Source organism: Haliaeetus leucocephalus, unplaced genomic scaffold (assembly GCF_000737465.1).
Source record: "Haliaeetus leucocephalus isolate CR32 unplaced genomic scaffold, Haliaeetus_leucocephalus-4.0 Scaffold273, whole genome shotgun sequence".
In the NCBI taxonomy this organism is placed as follows: Eukaryota; Metazoa; Chordata; class Aves; order Accipitriformes; family Accipitridae; genus Haliaeetus; species Haliaeetus leucocephalus.
The window spans coordinates 11,182,643-11,199,187 of record NW_010972709.1 but is presented as its reverse complement, the minus strand read 5'-3'; the positions used below and the strand labels follow the sequence as shown (position 1 = coordinate 11,199,187).

The window sequence follows — 16,545 nt, the reverse complement described above, 5'->3', positions numbered from 1 at the left end:
TGGGAGCCGGGGCGTGCACCGGGGCTGAGTTGCCGCGCACCGGGGTCGAGTTGCCGCGCACCGGGGTCGTGCACCGGAGCCGAGCCGCCGCACATGCAGCCGGGGGGGAGAGCCGAGGCGTGCCCCGGTGCTGAGGCGGCGTGCGGCGGGGTGGTGGGAGCTGGGGCACGGCGGCTAAGCCGTGAGGCTGTGCCCTGAGGCGTCACTCGGCGGTGCCAGCCGGGGTCTGCGCTGCCCCGGCCCGGTGCTCCCCGCAGGGACACGCAGGAGTTGCCCCGAGTGGCCCGGGCATCCCGCACGCCCCGCCGCCGGAGCGGTGCTGGTCCCGGCTCCCACCCGCGGGGACATCCCAGCGGCCGGCCAGGGTCACTCCGCTCCTCCGGGCTGGAGATGCGCTGGTAGCCGGGCTGGGCAAAAGGCAAGCCCTGAAGTGTCCAGCACTCCAAACGTTGCCTTGGTCTACTAAAAGAAACCTTTTCTCTTGATTGTTTTCTTTTGGGGGTTGGTTTTGTTGTTTTGTGGGTGGTTTTTTGTTTGGGGGTTGGTTTGGGGGGTTTGGTGCGGTTTTTTGGTGTGTTGGTTTTTTTTTTCTTAAGCATTTAGTTCAGTTATTCCTCAGCTAGCCGAGATACCGTCTTGGTGACTGGTGTCAGATGGTGCTCCAGTCTTTGCTCTCACCATGTGCTGTATAAATACATCTCAAGTCGAACCATACAGTAACATGTTTGTTAATCAGATTATAAAAACCATTGAGAATGAAGAAGATGAAACAGATGTGGTTAGCAATAACTCTGTATCTCGCTGCCTGCGCTGCAAGACAGCTCAGCTCTTAGCTTGTGGTCTGGGTGAGCTGACGTACGGGGAGCAGGTTTTCTCTGCCTGGCTGCCTTTGGGCTCTGGTGCTGACTACCAGGCAGGGAGGGTTAGGCTCTTGGTGGGCAGTGAGGGGCCGGCCCAGGGGAGACCAAGAACAGTGATGTGAGGGTCGCAGTGGTCCCGCTCTGGGAGAATCCGAGTGGTGGCAACTGTATGCGGCTTTTCCAGGGAAGAAGATTGCCTCCGAAAACCCAAAAGGGTTTGGGGTTTTTTTTGCTACTGTTTGCATTCCCTACCACTCCCAAACCATTTATCTCTCAGTTTGAGCTCGCACCAGGGAAGTCTAGTGTACTTGGAAAAGCCTGTGTGCACGTGTCTGATGTTTCGTTCCATCACTACACGAGGTGTCCCTCTTGGGGAAGGTGACCCATGCAATAGCAGGCAAACCTTGATACCGAAATCCAGGGAACGTTGACATCTGCTAATGGTTAAAGCCTTTTTAAGGCTACTTCAATCTTGGGAGCTGTTGGCATTTCATCAGCACCACTAAGAACAAATCTGTTGATTCACCCGAGTGATTTTAAACTTTTGGCTGAGAGAAGCAAGTTAAATTCTTCTTTGACATAGGCTTCTTCCTACTTTTGCAGTGTGTGGGAGAGTGAGATGCCGAAGAGAGAGACCTAGGAAAAACCATGCAGGGTTTGACTGCTAAGATCAGGCTTCTGTTGTCTGGTTGCCGGCAATTACGAGACTGGTTTTCCTGAGTCAGGCAGTCCCTTTCAGTCCTGTGAACCTGCTAAGTCAGGCTTGGGGAAAAAAAAAATGGGTCTGAAGTCAGTTAATGAGCCCTATTCATTCCCCTGGACCCTCTGCCATTGGGAGCGGTCAGTTTTGTGTTTTAGAGACGTTTCTGGTAACTGGAGCAGCTTCGAGCCCCAGCTGAATGCAGGGCCGGGGCTGCCTCCACGTTTTTCAGGAACTCGCTGACTCTCAGCAACTGCAGCAGATGAACAGGGAGCTGCTGGGGCTGCCGGAGGGAGACTTTGAACCCTGCTTATCGTAGGCCATAAAAGAACAGAAAAGACTGCTGTTCCTTGGATGCCGACTGTCAGCCTCTTCCCTCTCTGCTCCACAACCAGAGCAGAGACCGTGTCCTCGCTCACTGCTGGCTCTTCTCCCCACAGGCCAGCCCCAGCTCGGGAGCTTCGGGATCCATGGCTCTTCTCCTGCGGCTCCCATGTGCCTTGAGCTGTGTTGTGGGGAGCAGGATGGGAATGGGGGCTTCTGGGGTCAGGCCCGCACCCTCCCAGTAGCTGGTGTAGCTCTGCTGCTGGATGCTTCTTTCCAAAATAAGCATCAGGTACCACTGGGCAGGGGTCCCGCAAGCCCTCCCAGGGCACGCTGTGTGTGTCACGGCGTTTCGGGATCTGTCCCTATCCAAAGGGAGACAGGTATCTCCAATGTGCCCTTCATACCTGGGAATTGGGAGATGGCCAGAACAGGCTGTAGCTGCATGTGTCCTGTCAATGGTTAGGAGAGAGCCTGGTGACCAAATCTGGATGGCACCAAAGCTGCCAGCTCTGCTGTGCTGGCTGTACCTGGGGAGGTTTGGGTGGGCGTTCCTGCTCCCTGTAACACTGCAGCCTCCCCCTGCTCGAGACAGACCTGCCCATCTGTGCTGAGTTGATAATACAGGTATTTGTCTTGGATGCAAAACTTAAAAAATTGAAAAAAAAAAATTAAAAAAAAAATTTTAAAAGGTGATCCTTATTGTGGGGAGTGCAAGTGCACAAGGGTGTGTTGAGGATGATTTTTTCGTTGGCTCATCTGCTTCTTGCACACAACCTGACCCCTGACCGGCTTGGCATGGGTCAAAGCCTGATGTTGCCGAGGCTGCATTGAGCTCAGCTGTACCTTACACAGTGAAGTGCGTACTCATTCCTTCAGTAATGTGGTGCGGGCACACTCTCGGATAACCTTCCCAGATCCACTTGTCAAATGCGATGGCAGTAAGAGGCTGGCTTGGTGCTGCACGAAGCGCAAGGACCCTGTTTATTGCCTCGTTCCAGCCACGTGCAGGTGTGAAGTCTGCGATGGCTCGGAGAGGGATGTTGCCCTGCCGCCCCGTGGGAGCTGTCCCTGCGGGAGGGTGACACACAGCCACCATCACCTATTAACAGCACCAGGAGCCTCATACCGAGGTCGGTGGAGGTTGAGTAGTTAGTGCCAGGAGGAATGGTACTAAACGCTGCACAGGAGCATCCTCCTCCTCCTCCTCAACCAAACCCACGTATCGTACGAATGTTTCTCTAGAAAGCACGAGTGTATCTTGCAATAGAGCAGTGTGTCGTGTGGGCCTTGTAGTCTCTCACATTTCTCTTTTAAAGGCTCAAGCCTTAAAGCATATGGCAGATTTGTCTCCAGAACACACTTCTGGGTGTCGTCAGGTTTGAGGATAATACTGTGCCCGTTCTACTTCACATCCCTCTTGATCTGCTCTCACCTCTTCCCTCTAAATGTGCGTTTGTGGTGAGTTTATGATGAGGATAATTTTGCTCCTGACAGTGTGCTTTCTTTGGGGAACATAGTTCATTCTTTTTGCAGTGATTGGCATTTGTCTTATCTCATGTTAACAGAGAGCAGAATTCAACATTTTCCTGCCATGTGTGTCTAACAATTGACAAATGACAGCTGTAATCACTCTGGTTTTCAGTTATTGAGATCAATAGAATGAACTTTAAATTATCACCTTTTAATGTGCTGATAAATAATCCTGGGCAAAGTCACTGCTAAGGATTTTAAAATGATGCAACTTCAGCAGCTGCCTGGATTATCTATTAACATCTGCTGGAAACCATCAAAATAAAAGGTGAGGTTGGTGTTACTTTTACCATGGTGTTAGGGCTGACTTTGTTCATTATATATGATCCTGAAACCACCTAATACAGAAATTCCCTCAAGTGCCTTAGCTTGGATGGTACTTTTTATGCCACATAATGGGCAAACTGAGCAGTTAACTGCTCTGCCATGGTCCGCTGAGCAAACCGCAGAGTAATAGAGAAATTCTGTTGGGTTGACTGTAGCTGAAAATACTTAGAACATTGGGTTAAATTTTTCCTCTGAATTTCACTAATTGAAAATAATCAGACTTGATCTTTGAATGGAACATACTTGTTTGCAGTATCTCATTTTGTGTTTGAATTTATTTTTGAAGCTTATTACATTCTAAAGAAAACATTACAATATTTTCAGAAGAGAAAAGTCAAGCCAGAGCCCTTAACACTTCTCCTTTTTTAAAGTCTGAACCAACTTGCTGATATCTGTGCTAATGAGTCACGTGCCTTGGTTGAGCTAAAACTTTTCTGCATAAAAATGGAAAGCGCTCAGTTTGCTCCGACAGCCTTGTTGGATGTTGTCTGTGCTGAGGATGCACAATTTATGGCCAGTTACATCTTTTGAACTCATCCCTCTGGCTTTTGATAACTCTTTAGTGAAACTCAGAGACTTTATTGAATTGCACTGTGGTTTTTTGATGCACTGGCCAGTGGTCAGTGAACTCGCTCTCAGCTGCAGTGCTGAGGAGGTGCAGGAGGAGGGCTGAAGGGTGGCTACACAAAGGTGTTCCTGAGGGTCCTCGCTGCAGCTGGGGCAAGAGAAGAGCTCCTGCCCCAGGAAAGCATTTGAGAGCTCTGCTGCTTTCTCCTTCTTCATCAGAGCAAACATTACCACATCCAGCTTTGCTGTGGAAAAAGGAAGGCATCGCTGGTTCTGGCGTGGCTGAAGGCTCCTCTTTGGTGCTGGTGCAGTCTGTGATGCCATTGGGGTCCTGGACAAAGTGTTGAGATCCCTATTTAATCCGTGCGCGCAGACTTCCCCTCCAAATAAACCGGAGGGTTTGAGGTGAGAGACCACGTGTGTGTGGACCTCTGTGTGCCGAGGAGCAGAGCCGTGGAAGAGGCGCTGGGCTCCTGCGTTCGCCTTATTTCTGCTTGCTTAAGCATCGTCTCCTGGAGCCACAGTTCAGAGAAAACTCTTTCATCTTTATCTGGGTACTTTCCTTGACCTAAAGCAAGGTCGTGCTGCCCACTTGTATCTGGAAAAGGCTTGTGCTTTGTTTACCCAAAACAAACACGCAGGAAGAGAGCTGCAGTGTAATCTGCAGCGCGAGCAGCCTCCCACAGAGCTGGAAACCTGCAGGGTTTGCGAACAAGGCACCTGGGGAAGCTGAGCTGCTCGGTTATGCCTCTGCTGATTGCATCCTTATCTGGGGCCAGCTCTCGGCGGACACCCTTCTAGGCACACCTTTACTTCTTCACTTGACTGTCCTTTGGTAATCTAAATAGCATAGATTAGTTCTCAGCTGCAGAAAACTACGTCCAAGCACCGATCTTGAGGAAGCCCACAACTTTTCGGGTTGAGCAGCACTGCACAAGAGTTTCTTAGCACTTAGTTTAGGTCCCAAAGAAATGCATGGCAGGGGAGGAAGAGCCTCTTGCTGATGTTGGAGAGGAACCTTGCTGCTTTACAAGCACCTCGCCTGCAGCAGTGGCTGAAGGAGGTGGATTGTATGGGTGAAGGACACCACTGAACTTGCTTTCTCATTGAAGGAAGTGTCATGTTGGGATGTTCTTGCAGGAAATGCTTGAGAAATGCTTAGAGTGAGAAGACCCCAGTAGGTTTGGGTTGCTTGGTTTTTATATCCAGCACAAGTGAGTTTCAAGCCTGTAACTCCATCAGAAGGTCACGAGGGCTGTTGAAAACCTCAAGGAATGGATCTTGCATGGTTCTGAAATAGGAATCAGAGCTCAAGATTGGAAAATGTGCCAGGCGTCCACATCTGGCAATGTGGATCATGTCTGTAGTCTGTTATTTTATTTGCTGCTTCTCAGGACATTTGGCCCTCATAAGCAGGATTGCATAACTCAAGGTGGGGGGAAAAGATCAGGATTTGCCCTTTTAAAATCTTCATCCCTGTAGATTCAGATGGTGTCTTGAGGGTAGGCGAAGTGACAGGGGTATCTTTTTACAATCTGCTAGTAGGGATGTCAGTGGGGATATTTGTGACCCCTGGGCCAGCTGATTGCAATGGTGCAGGATCAGCAGCTCGAGCTGCCTAGAGCTGCGGGAGGAGGTGGGGATGGGAGCGAGCTCACAGGCATCAGTGGGTGTCCCAGAGATGGGCACTGCCAGCCCTGCACTGGGAGCTGGGCCAGCAGCGTTAAGCTCACATCAGCTGCTCACGGATGCTTCAGGGGAGAGCCAAAGGGTCTAGAGGTGGACAATTACACATTGTCCTGCTTGTATGGACTGCTTACTCATTTTTCTTCCAGCACCTCATAGTTGGTTATTGTTTGATACATACCCTGATGCCAGAGGGTTTGTGGGTTTTAATTAGTAACCCTGGGTAGTTTAGTTATCCATGCAATTATCCAGTCCTCTTCTGAATCCTACTCAATTCTTATCCTCAGCATCCTGCAGCAATCATCTACACAGGAAAATTTGCACAATGTTATAACTAACAAGAACTTTGTGTATTAAGTTGCTACTCTAGAGTTTCATTAAAAAAAAAAAATATCTATTTTGTAAGCTATTCCATTGCTTAAAAGAAAGCAGTTCTGGAAATATGAAGATCTAGCTGAAACATTTTACAGCTAATATTTTCCTTCCCAGTTCGACTTCCAAATTACATTTGTCACGTTCCTCCAAAAGGCCCAGATGTCTAATGGAAAAAACTAGCTTTTGCTTTTCTGGGGTTCTTTCTCCAAAATTCATTGTTTCAGCAATAATCGGGAAAGAGAGTTTAAGAGTGAAGAGATCTGAGTTACTGTCCCATTTTTAATGAGTCAAAATTTAAGTGTTTTGGTTTTGAAATCAGCTTGTTAGCTCTATGGGGCAACTCTTGTTCTTTTTATTTTTTACAGCACCTTGTACCATGGGACTGACTGCATGTGTAGGATTAGAAAGCCTGTAAGCTCTGATAATACCAAGTAATTAACAATGTATCAGAAGCTGATCCTTGGAAGTGCAGTCAAAGTTTTTGTGTAATGACTCTCAGCGAATTAATTGATGCTTGGATGTCTGTGAATTCAAGAAGGAGCAAGCTGGAAAGCGAAGGTGTTTGGGGTTTGCTTTTTTCACTCTTCCCAAACTCTAAGCCATGCAAGCTAAATAAGGATAGGGCAGTTCCTGAAAATTACTGGAAACAGAATAAATTTCTAAGGATCCATTAAATGTGTGAGCTGCAGCAGCAATAAGAAGATATGTGGACAATACTTGGATATTGAAAAATAAACTATATAATGATGGTATTTTAAGAATGTATTTGTGCTTCCTTGTCATGACTTTGTCCCCGTATTGGCTGCATTTATACCTGCGTTAGCACCAGCTGCTTATCTCTAAACTTTTGCTGCAGCTCTAAGAGTACCTCAGCGATTTCTCTTTATCCTACTGCAGGTAGAGCTTCACGTCCACCTGGATGGAGCAATTAGACCAGAAACAATCTTGCACTTCGGCAGGTGAGTTGCAGGGGGAAGAAAGCGGTGGGAGCTGCAGTTCAAAAGCATCATCCCTTCTGCTTGTCCAATTCTCCGACAGAAGAGCTTGTGCTGGCAGGCTGGGAAAGCTCTCTCCTCCGTTGTCCAGGCAGCAAACCTGGCTGGTGCTGGTCTCATCTCTGCACAGATGGGTCCTGTGGCCGCACGGTGCGAGAAGATGGAGCACTTCCCAAAAGGCAGTGCTGCAGCAGGGCTGCGCTGGTAGCAGGAGCGTGAGCGAGGTGGTCATCGGTCCTGTGAGCTGGGCAAGCGAAGAGGAGCCACCGTGAGAAAAGGACAGAAGAAGTCTCATAAATAGAGGTGTCTGCCTTTGAAGTGTACCTGGGAAGCGGCAGAGTCAGTGTATTCTCATTTCTTTTTCCACATTCCTAATTGCCAAAGCGAGTAAAATGAAAGCGGGCTGGGAGCTGCTTCTTGGTGGTGCCGTACCACGGTCTTGGGAGGAAAAACCAGCTTGGGTGCTCCTGCCTGCCCTGTGGCTGTGTGCCTTTGAACTCCAGGCTGTCTGCCTGGTGCCAGCAGTCAAGGAGTCATGCTCCTGTGAGGGTCACCCGAGAAAGCACTTGGCAGTGACTTAAACAGAGGTTGTTTCCTTGACAGAGCCTACATGCATCTTCTTACTTCAGTGTAGCTCGTGTGGGAAGCACCAAGGTGAATGATTAACTGGTGCGAGGACCTGGCCCCACGGTTGTAAGCAAAATAAACTGAAGGCTTCTTCTAGCTGTCGCTATTCAGAAAGCTAATGGAGCCTAGCAGATACCCTCAGATCAAGAAGCTGGAAAGCTTAAAGATTTCAGGAAATGGCTTTTAGGCATGACTCTGGTACTTGTGGGAGGAAGTCAGTTCTGAGTAGGATAGGAAGTGGTTCTGGCATCCTGTGAGCCCAGCAGACTCCAAGGCAGTGCGGTCCTAGGGGGAAATACTCTTTCTACAGCAGCTTTTTCTGCAGCGAGTGGCCATACGTTTTGCAGTGCAGTCAGAGTAAAGAAGGTGGATCAGAGATGCCCATCTCATTCGTTGCAGGATGTCAGGGTTCCTGCTGGCCCTGCCTGTGCTGCTGGTGGGCTGCAGGGCTGGAATACAAGTCCCGATGGACAGAAGAGTCAGTGCTGACTCCCTGGGTCTCTGCTGGATCCCTGCTGCCAGCAAAGGACAAATGCTGGTGTAGTCCCTCAGGAGGGTTGTAGGAGCCCTGAGGCCTGGGAGGCACCAGCCATCTGAGGCTCCCATGCCTCTCCCTTGCTTAGGACTGAAACCTTCATTGCCCAAGTGTGTGCTGGAGTCCTCTCTTATTTTTAAACAGCCCTGGCATCCCCCGGGGCTGGCAGCCCCGGGGGTGCCACGCTTGGCTGGGGTGGAGCGAGTCTGTGCTATTCATGGGCTCTAAAACTAGCGCTCACACAAATATAAAAGCAACAGGGCACTGCAGGAGACTAGGGGACTGCCTTAATAACCTCACCCTGGACACAGAAAGCTGCTTGTGGTCTATTTTTAAAGGTAAAGAGCTAGAAATAAATTTGCCAGGTGGTGGCTGACCACGTACAAATAACCTGAAGCTGTTGGGATGCACAAGTCCCCTTGGGCAGTGGCTGAACTCTGCCATTTTTAGAAACTTTGGCTCCAATTCTGTCAGGTCTGGGTCAGGCATTGCATCCCCCCTGCCCAGCCAAACGGTTTAGAGCCATGGCAGACCCCTGGTGGGACTGGGTGTCCCCGGGAGAGGTGTCCTCTCCACGGTGGGACAGTGTGCGTGGTGCTACCTGTGGCTGGAGGTAGCTCTGGGCAGGATGCTGAGGTGCCGGCAGGCGCAAGCATGTTCCCCTGGGGCAGCTTTGCTGTGGGAAGACTCCCACCTACCCGGCGGGTTGGATGGGACACTAGCAGCTCCCAGAGCCATGTTGGCAAGATTCACCAGAGCCCCTCAGCCGGAGACCTCACTCTAGTGTCTCTGCTCTGCGGATTATCCCAAAGTGCTGTCGCTTCTGGCTGCGTGGAGGCAATCCTTCGGGAAGCACATTAAAGAGGTCAGGGAAATGGCTTTGCTGTAGGGAACTTTCCCTGGGCAGGTGGAGGAAGACAGGGGCTGGTTCCTGGAGCAGGGACCAATGTGTCAGTGCCACGGAAAGGGCAAGCCGGGGAGGAAAACCTATGCCTTGGCAGTGACGAACGTCCCCTGCCAAGTGCCAGCAACTTAATCTGTGCAGATTGCATGTGAAGGCTGAGCGCGGGGCTGGTTTCCTTCCTGCGTGAGCAGGGAATGAGCAATGTTTACTGAGCCCAGGAGCAGGGTCCTTTGGGCTGCTTCCCTGCAGATTGCTCATCGGGATGGTTGCTGGCATTGGGACACTAAAGCTGTCTGTGGTGTTTTGTCTCTATTAGCAGAGAGATCCATCGATTGGCTGTAATTCATTGTGGCAGGAAAAAGGATTAAAACCAAATGTCTAGTTATTATTCCTAATTTAGGTTGGCATGTGCAGGGTAACAGGGTGTGGGGTGGTAAGCCTGCCTGGGAAGCATGCAGCATCCTTGGCTGGCAGCCCCCTTGAGCCTGGCTGTCACCCCACCGAGGACACCTCCACCCACCCAGGGCTCCAGGGACAAACAGCCTTTTCCCTCTTGGAAGCGTTTAGGTGGGCTTTACCATCTCCATCCCTTTGGTGAGAGCAGTTGTTGGGACTGCTGTTTTCTCCTGCGTGGGAAGTGTCCCCACCATGATGTTGGGCTTGGAAACCGGCTTGCTTGCAGGAGCTGCCGGCATTAAACACACGAGCCATGACACTTCTGCATGCGTGATCCTGCGCCTGGGAGCATCTCCACAATTTCTAAAGCATTTGCACCTGCATAAATGGAAATTAACTTTTCTAAAGAATTCTGTCAATTCTGCTGCTAGGACTAGGAGCTGCCAAGAAATAATCCAGAGCACCTTTAGATGAACTCCTCCTTAAGCTTCAAATGTGCTCTGGCTGTGTTCCTGCTGGGTCAGTCTGGGCTTGTATTTCGATTTGTTTGTGCTTTGCCTGCATTTTGGATTGCCTTCCTCCCTGCTGAGGCTCAGGGCTGCATCTGCGAGATTTTGGAAGGACAACGTGTGCCATATCTTTTCTGTGAAGAAATGGAGGTTAATGCTGCCAGCTTGGGATGCGATTGCTCTACGAAATGGACTGATTAAAAATGCGATAGCCTTCCCCATCAGTAATATGTGGCTTCGTTTCTAGGAAAAGAGGGGTTCCTCTCCCTGGCAGCACTGTTGACGACCTCCTGAAGCATGTCAGCTACAAAACACCACTGACACTTACACAGTTTCTAGAAAAGTTTAATCACTACATGCCTGCCATTGCGTAAGTACCCTGCATTTTACTTCTTCCTCCTCAACCCTTGGCAGGACTCCTTGGCTAAAGTTGCTCAGCCTTGGAGGTCACCTCACCCACCCCGAGGGTGATGAGTGCCGGTGATGGGTCCCACTACTGTCCCTTGCAGGGGTGACCGTGAGGCGGTGAGGAGGATCGCCTACGAGCTCGTGGAAACGAAAGCAAAAGAAGGTGTCATCTACGTGGAGGTCCGGTACAGCCCTCACCTCCTGGCCAACTGCCGCGTAGATCCCATCCCTTGGGGCCAAACCGAGTGAGTGAACCCGCTGTGCCGGGGAGCCGGTGGGTAGCCAGTTTGGCATGGAGAAGGCATGGCCCACGCCGGTCAGCTGGCGCGTGTTCAGAGTTTGGTGTAACTAAACCTTCTCTCTCCTCCAGTGCAGCGAGCGCCAGCATGGTTCCACCTGTCTTCCCCATCGATAGCATTTTTCATCTTATAATATCTGTGTGTGCTGCCATGTTTTAACATCCCTTGCTTTGGGCACCTCATTCTGCATGTGCAGAGCGGCTGTGCTTAAACTTCTGGCTGAAGCTGTTCTCTGTGCGAGGGAAAGCAGCATTCATATATGGATTGCTTGCCTGCAAAATGTGAATTTGAGCTCGCAGAGACAGTGGGCAATGTTGGAGCGAGCTGGTGATCCGATCCCTTCTTTACATGTCATCCCCTCTGTGATGTGTGCCTCTGATTAAATCAGCGCTGGGCCTTGTGGCCCCTTGCAAAATGTGCTGTGATGGGCGTTGAGCCCTCGTGCTCGTCCCTGCCCGGCTGCAGGCAGTTGTGTGCCCTAATGAGATGCTCTGGCAAAGAGCAGGTTCCTCTGCTCAGGCAGGCTTGGCATCCAGTTCTCTGAGGCTCTTCTAAATCTTACTATCATCTTTGCATGCTTTTGTGCCCGACATCTGGTAGATCTGGGCATGGCACGGGTGTAAAAGGTGCTCTTCAGCTCTGGGCGGTCTCGTCGCGCTCCTCTGGATGTTAAGGCGAGTGGGACCCCGGGCAGCCTGGGTTTTGCATGGGGTGTCCCGTAGGGATGCTGGGCTGGACCTGCGGCTCCTGCCTGCCTCCCTGGCGGGTGTCCGGCCTCTCACTGATGGCTTTTCTTCCCCTGCAGGGGAGACCTCACTCCAGATGAAGTCGTTAACCTCGTAAATCAGGGACTACAGGATGGAGAAAGGGATTTCCGCATCAAAGCCAGGTCTATTCTATGCTGCATGCGTCATATGCCAAGTAATGTATTGCAGCTCCCCTGCTGCTCTGCTCCCCTTCCCTGATGCGTGGCGGGAGGTGACGTCCCCTGGGTTCAGGTCCCTGCAGAAATGCGGGGAAAGCCCCAGTCCCGTGGCCCTGGGTCCGATGCCAGACCAGACAGTGTTGAGAAGGAGTAGTTCTTTTCCTTGGTGGGGTCCTGCCCTCTCTTCCCTATGGGGAAAGGGTGTGCTGGATGTGAGAGTGGGCGTCTGTGGGTACAACCAGTATCTGAAAGGTCTTGCTAGAGAGACAAAATGGGCTCTTCTGTCCTATCCTGGGGGAGGTCTCATTTCTGCTCGTACCTTGCTCCCTGCCCAAAGGCTGGAGCTCTCCTTGGGCCAGTTGAAGCCATTGCCACAGCAAACAGTTGCATCTGCCATGACCATTTGATGGGTCCGAGAGCGGACAGTCACAGGAGGAGGACCAGGCATGAGATCTCACACTTTCCCTGCTCATGGTCACGCTGCTACAGCAGCATACTCCTTCATTAGCCTAGACCGTGGGTCAGCCACAGAATCCTCTGGCTGCAGTCTCTGCTGGTTTAAGCTGAAAACACAAGTAAAATATACTTAAGTCACATAAAGAAAATGTTTCCTATAAAATCAGCAGCTCTGAACTTTGTTGGTTAAAAGGTGCTCTCACCCAGAATAGGAAGAAAACCCAATTTCCAGTGTTTCATTGGGCTGCTGAGCTCTGTGAGCATCTTCCTCTAGAGGAAGATGCAGTCAGAGCAAGATTGTATGACAGTAGCTGTTCTATGTGAAGACTTTGTTATGAATATCTTCATATCTCACAACAGTTTTATGTAGGCTTAGTAGGGTAGATGGTGGAAAGATTTTTACTAATGAGTACATGGTTAGTTTGTGTCTAGAAGTGTGAAATACGATATTTTTGGAAACTGGGAGATTTGAGAGTGGTTTTTTTTTTCCTGCCTGCACATCAATCCCAAACAATACTTTGAAAACTTGACCTTTAAATTTCTGGTTTCTAGGAAGAAAACTTTTTTCTTCGTAGAAACTGGAAAGCTGTGAGGCAGTGTCACACTTGTCTGCAGTTATTGTCCCTGCCAACACACAAGTGGTAAAGGGAGAAGGTAGTGGGAGCGCCTGAGGGCACATGCAGCTGCGCTTGCACAGCAGGAGGGATTGCTTGTGCAGACATCCGAGTTGGCATTTTTATGCCTCTGTCCCAGGGCACCAACTCTTACCCGGAGCCAGTGATGCGCTTGATACAAGAGTCATTAGTGCCACATTCAGGATGTGCTGCAACAGTGGGAAGCAACCCTATAATTTATGAAGTGTTGAGAGAAAGGCAGAGATGCCAGCCAGAACCAGCACATATTAAACTTGTTAATAAAATAATGGCTCTAATCTGGTGAGTTGGAAACTGGTGAAAAAAGAAGATTAATTTGCACGTGTTTTCTTATGTGTTCATTGATTCTGGGGATTCTACATGCACAGCGGGTTCCTCTTAATTATTAACACTACAGTTTATCTCTGTTTCTTGGCCTTTTTGCTAAGGGTAAGTGCTGTATGAGCTAGTAGATGCACGTCCTTTCTCAGAGGTTATCTATCCTGATCAGAGATAACTGTGAAGAAGTTGTTGGTCATTTGTTACTCTCTGTCTCACTGATGCCAAAACAACAAAACTTTGCGAGTGTTAAAGGTCACCTTCCAGGGGGCTGACCAGCTCCTTCCCACCAGGAGTAGCATCCATCATCTTGTCTGGCATAGTCGAGGATGCTCTGAGACAGGGCAGGGCTGACTGTCATACAGGGGCCCCCCAGAGATCCCTCCCAGCCCAAACTCATCTGATGGGCCAGTTTTTTCCTTCCCCTGCCCTTGCCCAGCCCTGGAAAGCTCAGGAGAGAGTTGAGGGATTTCTTCCACGCACCATGTTACCGTACATGGGCTGTGCAGTTCAGCTTACCTTAGGCCAACTGCAGTCACCACTGTGTTCGGAGGTTTTTTTCTGTTTTCTTTTTATTTTTTTCTTTTTTTTCCCCTGCCAAAAGTGAGCAGAAAAAAACCATGATGAGAGCAGCTTTATAGCTGGCAAATGAATTTGATTTCCGTTTGATTGACAATAAACTAATCAGTTAGCAGCCTGAAGATGGCAGACCTTTCTAGGAGTTTGTTAGCTTCCTTTTTGAGGATCACATTTTAGGAAAGACCAAAGAAAATAGCTCTAGCCTTCTAGTTATATGACCAGGATTTGTTTAGAAAAATGCTGAAGGTGTGTCTCTTACCAATGCTTTCCCCTGAACCCTGACACTCTCTCTTCCAGGCTGGTCTCCGGAGGTGGTGGAGCTCTGCAAGAAGTATCGAAACAACTCTGTGGTGGCCATCGACCTGGCTGGGGATGAGTCCCTGAAGGTGGAGAATTCCTCCGAGCATAAGAAGGCTTACGAGGTTTGTTTAATAAGCTTCTTAAAAGAAACTGTGAGAAAAACATGCATTGAGGGGACTTGCATGAGTGGACACGCAGTATGTTTCTCAGACTGCAAACAGCTGGGACAGCTTAAAAATTCGTTGCAGCTATTAAAAACATTCTGTTAAATAGCAAAAGTATTTGTTTATGTTTCCTAAATGATTAATGGCAGGCATCATTGTTTAAACATGGCCTTAGAGCTGGAGCTCAGCCCACTACCCCATTGCACTGAGTGCGATGCGAGTGACGTGGAGCCCACATCCCCCCGGCAGCACCCCGCTGCTGTCGGCTGGGGTCAGCTCCTGGGGCTCTGCGAAACCACAGCCAAGGGTCAAGAGACTGGCCTTTCCAGCCTGGCAGAAATCACCCGAGGAGCAGGGAAGCTGCACGTTTGAAGTGCTTTTATCTGATCATCTCAAATGCAAACGCTGGAATGGCTTCAGGAGCCTGATCCGAGACTCTCACCAGACCTCAGCGCTTTGCAAGCGGCTCAAAGGAAAAGCTTCGTGCCTCGCTCGTCTTTGCTGGTGGGAGTTTGGGGTTGTTGGTCCCTGGCATCAGTGGGAGAGGAGGTTGTGCACCATCACTGCCAGGAAGGACGGTGGTTTGCAAGCAGCGCTCAGGTCTGATACAACACGGGGCTTTCTAAGAGTCTTTGCCCCTGTCAGCAGGAGCCGATACAAGGACTGCCTGTGCTGCTGTGCCATGCTGGATGAACTGAGTAGTAATGAACTGAGATGCGGGCACAGGGTTTTATTAGCTGACGGGCAGGCACGTCTCATCCTGCCCTGGTGTGCCAGCAGTACCCAGGTCCAGACTCCTGGGTCTGAAGGATGCGTCTTGTCTCTGTGCCGGGGGCTCGCTCAGGCTCTGAGATGCTGAAGCAAACCCCACTCCCATCCATCGACCCCTCTTGGCCTGCATGGCAGGGAAGTACATCCCCATAAATACTGCTGCTATGATCTGTGGGGTATGTAATGCATCCAGGGAAACTGGAGAGACTTGTGATGTCCCTCAAGCAGGCATGTTCTGGCTGGGAGCTCTTGGGGCTGCTGGAGGGGAAAGAGCAGATAATGGCGAAAACTCGACTGTGGCTGCTGGCTGCAGAGGAGCACTGGGAAGTGTAGAGCCAAGGATCCTAGCACCACCATGTCCAAGCAAGCAGGGATCCTTGGAGGAAGAGCCAAGGGAAGCACCATGTGTCCCCAGACAAATGGGTTGAAAAAGAGATTAAAGCACTCCAGGGAAGATATCCCCATGGATGGACATTAGACACAAGCTGCCTCCTGGGTGGAGATGCTCAGGCCTCAGCAGCCAGGAGGGTTAGTAGCGAAGGGTCCTACCACATGTGCTCTTCCTGACCCCTCTGCTTGTATCCCTGGTTCCTCTTCAGATAGTTAGGGATGCCTGTCTTGGGAGTGGAGGGGTGAGAGTTTCTGGTTTCTCTTCATCCTGTGTAGAAACAAGTGGGAAGAACCTCTGTGCTGATATAAGTGTGTCTCTCCTCTTCGTCTGGTACTCCAGCCAGAGTGCTTTTGTTATTTTGAAAAGTGTCAAAAATTAGCTGTTTGGGAAAAAACTACACTCACTTAAATGTAGGGAGCACAGAGTGCCTTTCAGGTCGATGCACATAGGGTTTTTCTGTAGACGTCCCAGGCAGATCCTGGCCTGACCTTTGCTGGGCCTGGGTGTGCAGCACATGAGAAGCTGAAAATTAAGTAACTGAAAAAAAAATCGTGAGTGAAAAGCCCTGAAGAAGTGCCCAGAAAGAGCATCGGCTGCAAGATGAGGCTTGCAGCCTGCCTGCCACCGCTGGCTGGGTGGCTCTTCTCCAGCAAGGCAGGAGCCAGGCTTCCCTCAAGGCTGCGTGGTTTCCCAAAGCCCAGGTGGTCTGTGGCTGCCCTGGCAAGGGATTTCTCAAGATGCCATGGAGAGCATCTCGAAATGCCCCAAATCTGCACCAGCAGGGTTCTCCTGGCTGGGCTGCCTCTGTCCCCAGCCCCTTACAGGAGGGAGGTGCTCGGTGTCTGAGCATTGCTTCATCTCTGCCCTGGGGGCTTTTAAATTCTCCCACTTGGCTGTAGCCTGCCAAAAAGGTAGAAGTTTCAGAGACAGGAACGGCTGCAGG

At 50.3% G+C, this 16,545-nt stretch overlaps 1 protein-coding gene across 1 annotated transcript in view; it reads left to right on the top strand.

The window, feature by feature from the left end:
* Nucleotides 1–16,545, top strand: part of ADA (adenosine deaminase) — a 30,005-nt gene that overhangs the window by 9,884 nt on the left and 3,576 nt on the right. Inside the window, exons 3-7 of the mRNA XM_010569797.1 lie at nt 7,270–7,331; nt 10,586–10,708; nt 10,848–10,991; nt 11,851–11,966; nt 14,274–14,398. Coding sequence (XP_010568099.1) covers nt 7,270–7,331; nt 10,586–10,708; nt 10,848–10,991; nt 11,851–11,966; nt 14,274–14,398 — 570 coding nt within the window. The remainder of the gene's footprint in view (nt 1–7,269; nt 7,332–10,585; nt 10,709–10,847; nt 10,992–11,850; nt 11,967–14,273; nt 14,399–16,545) is intronic.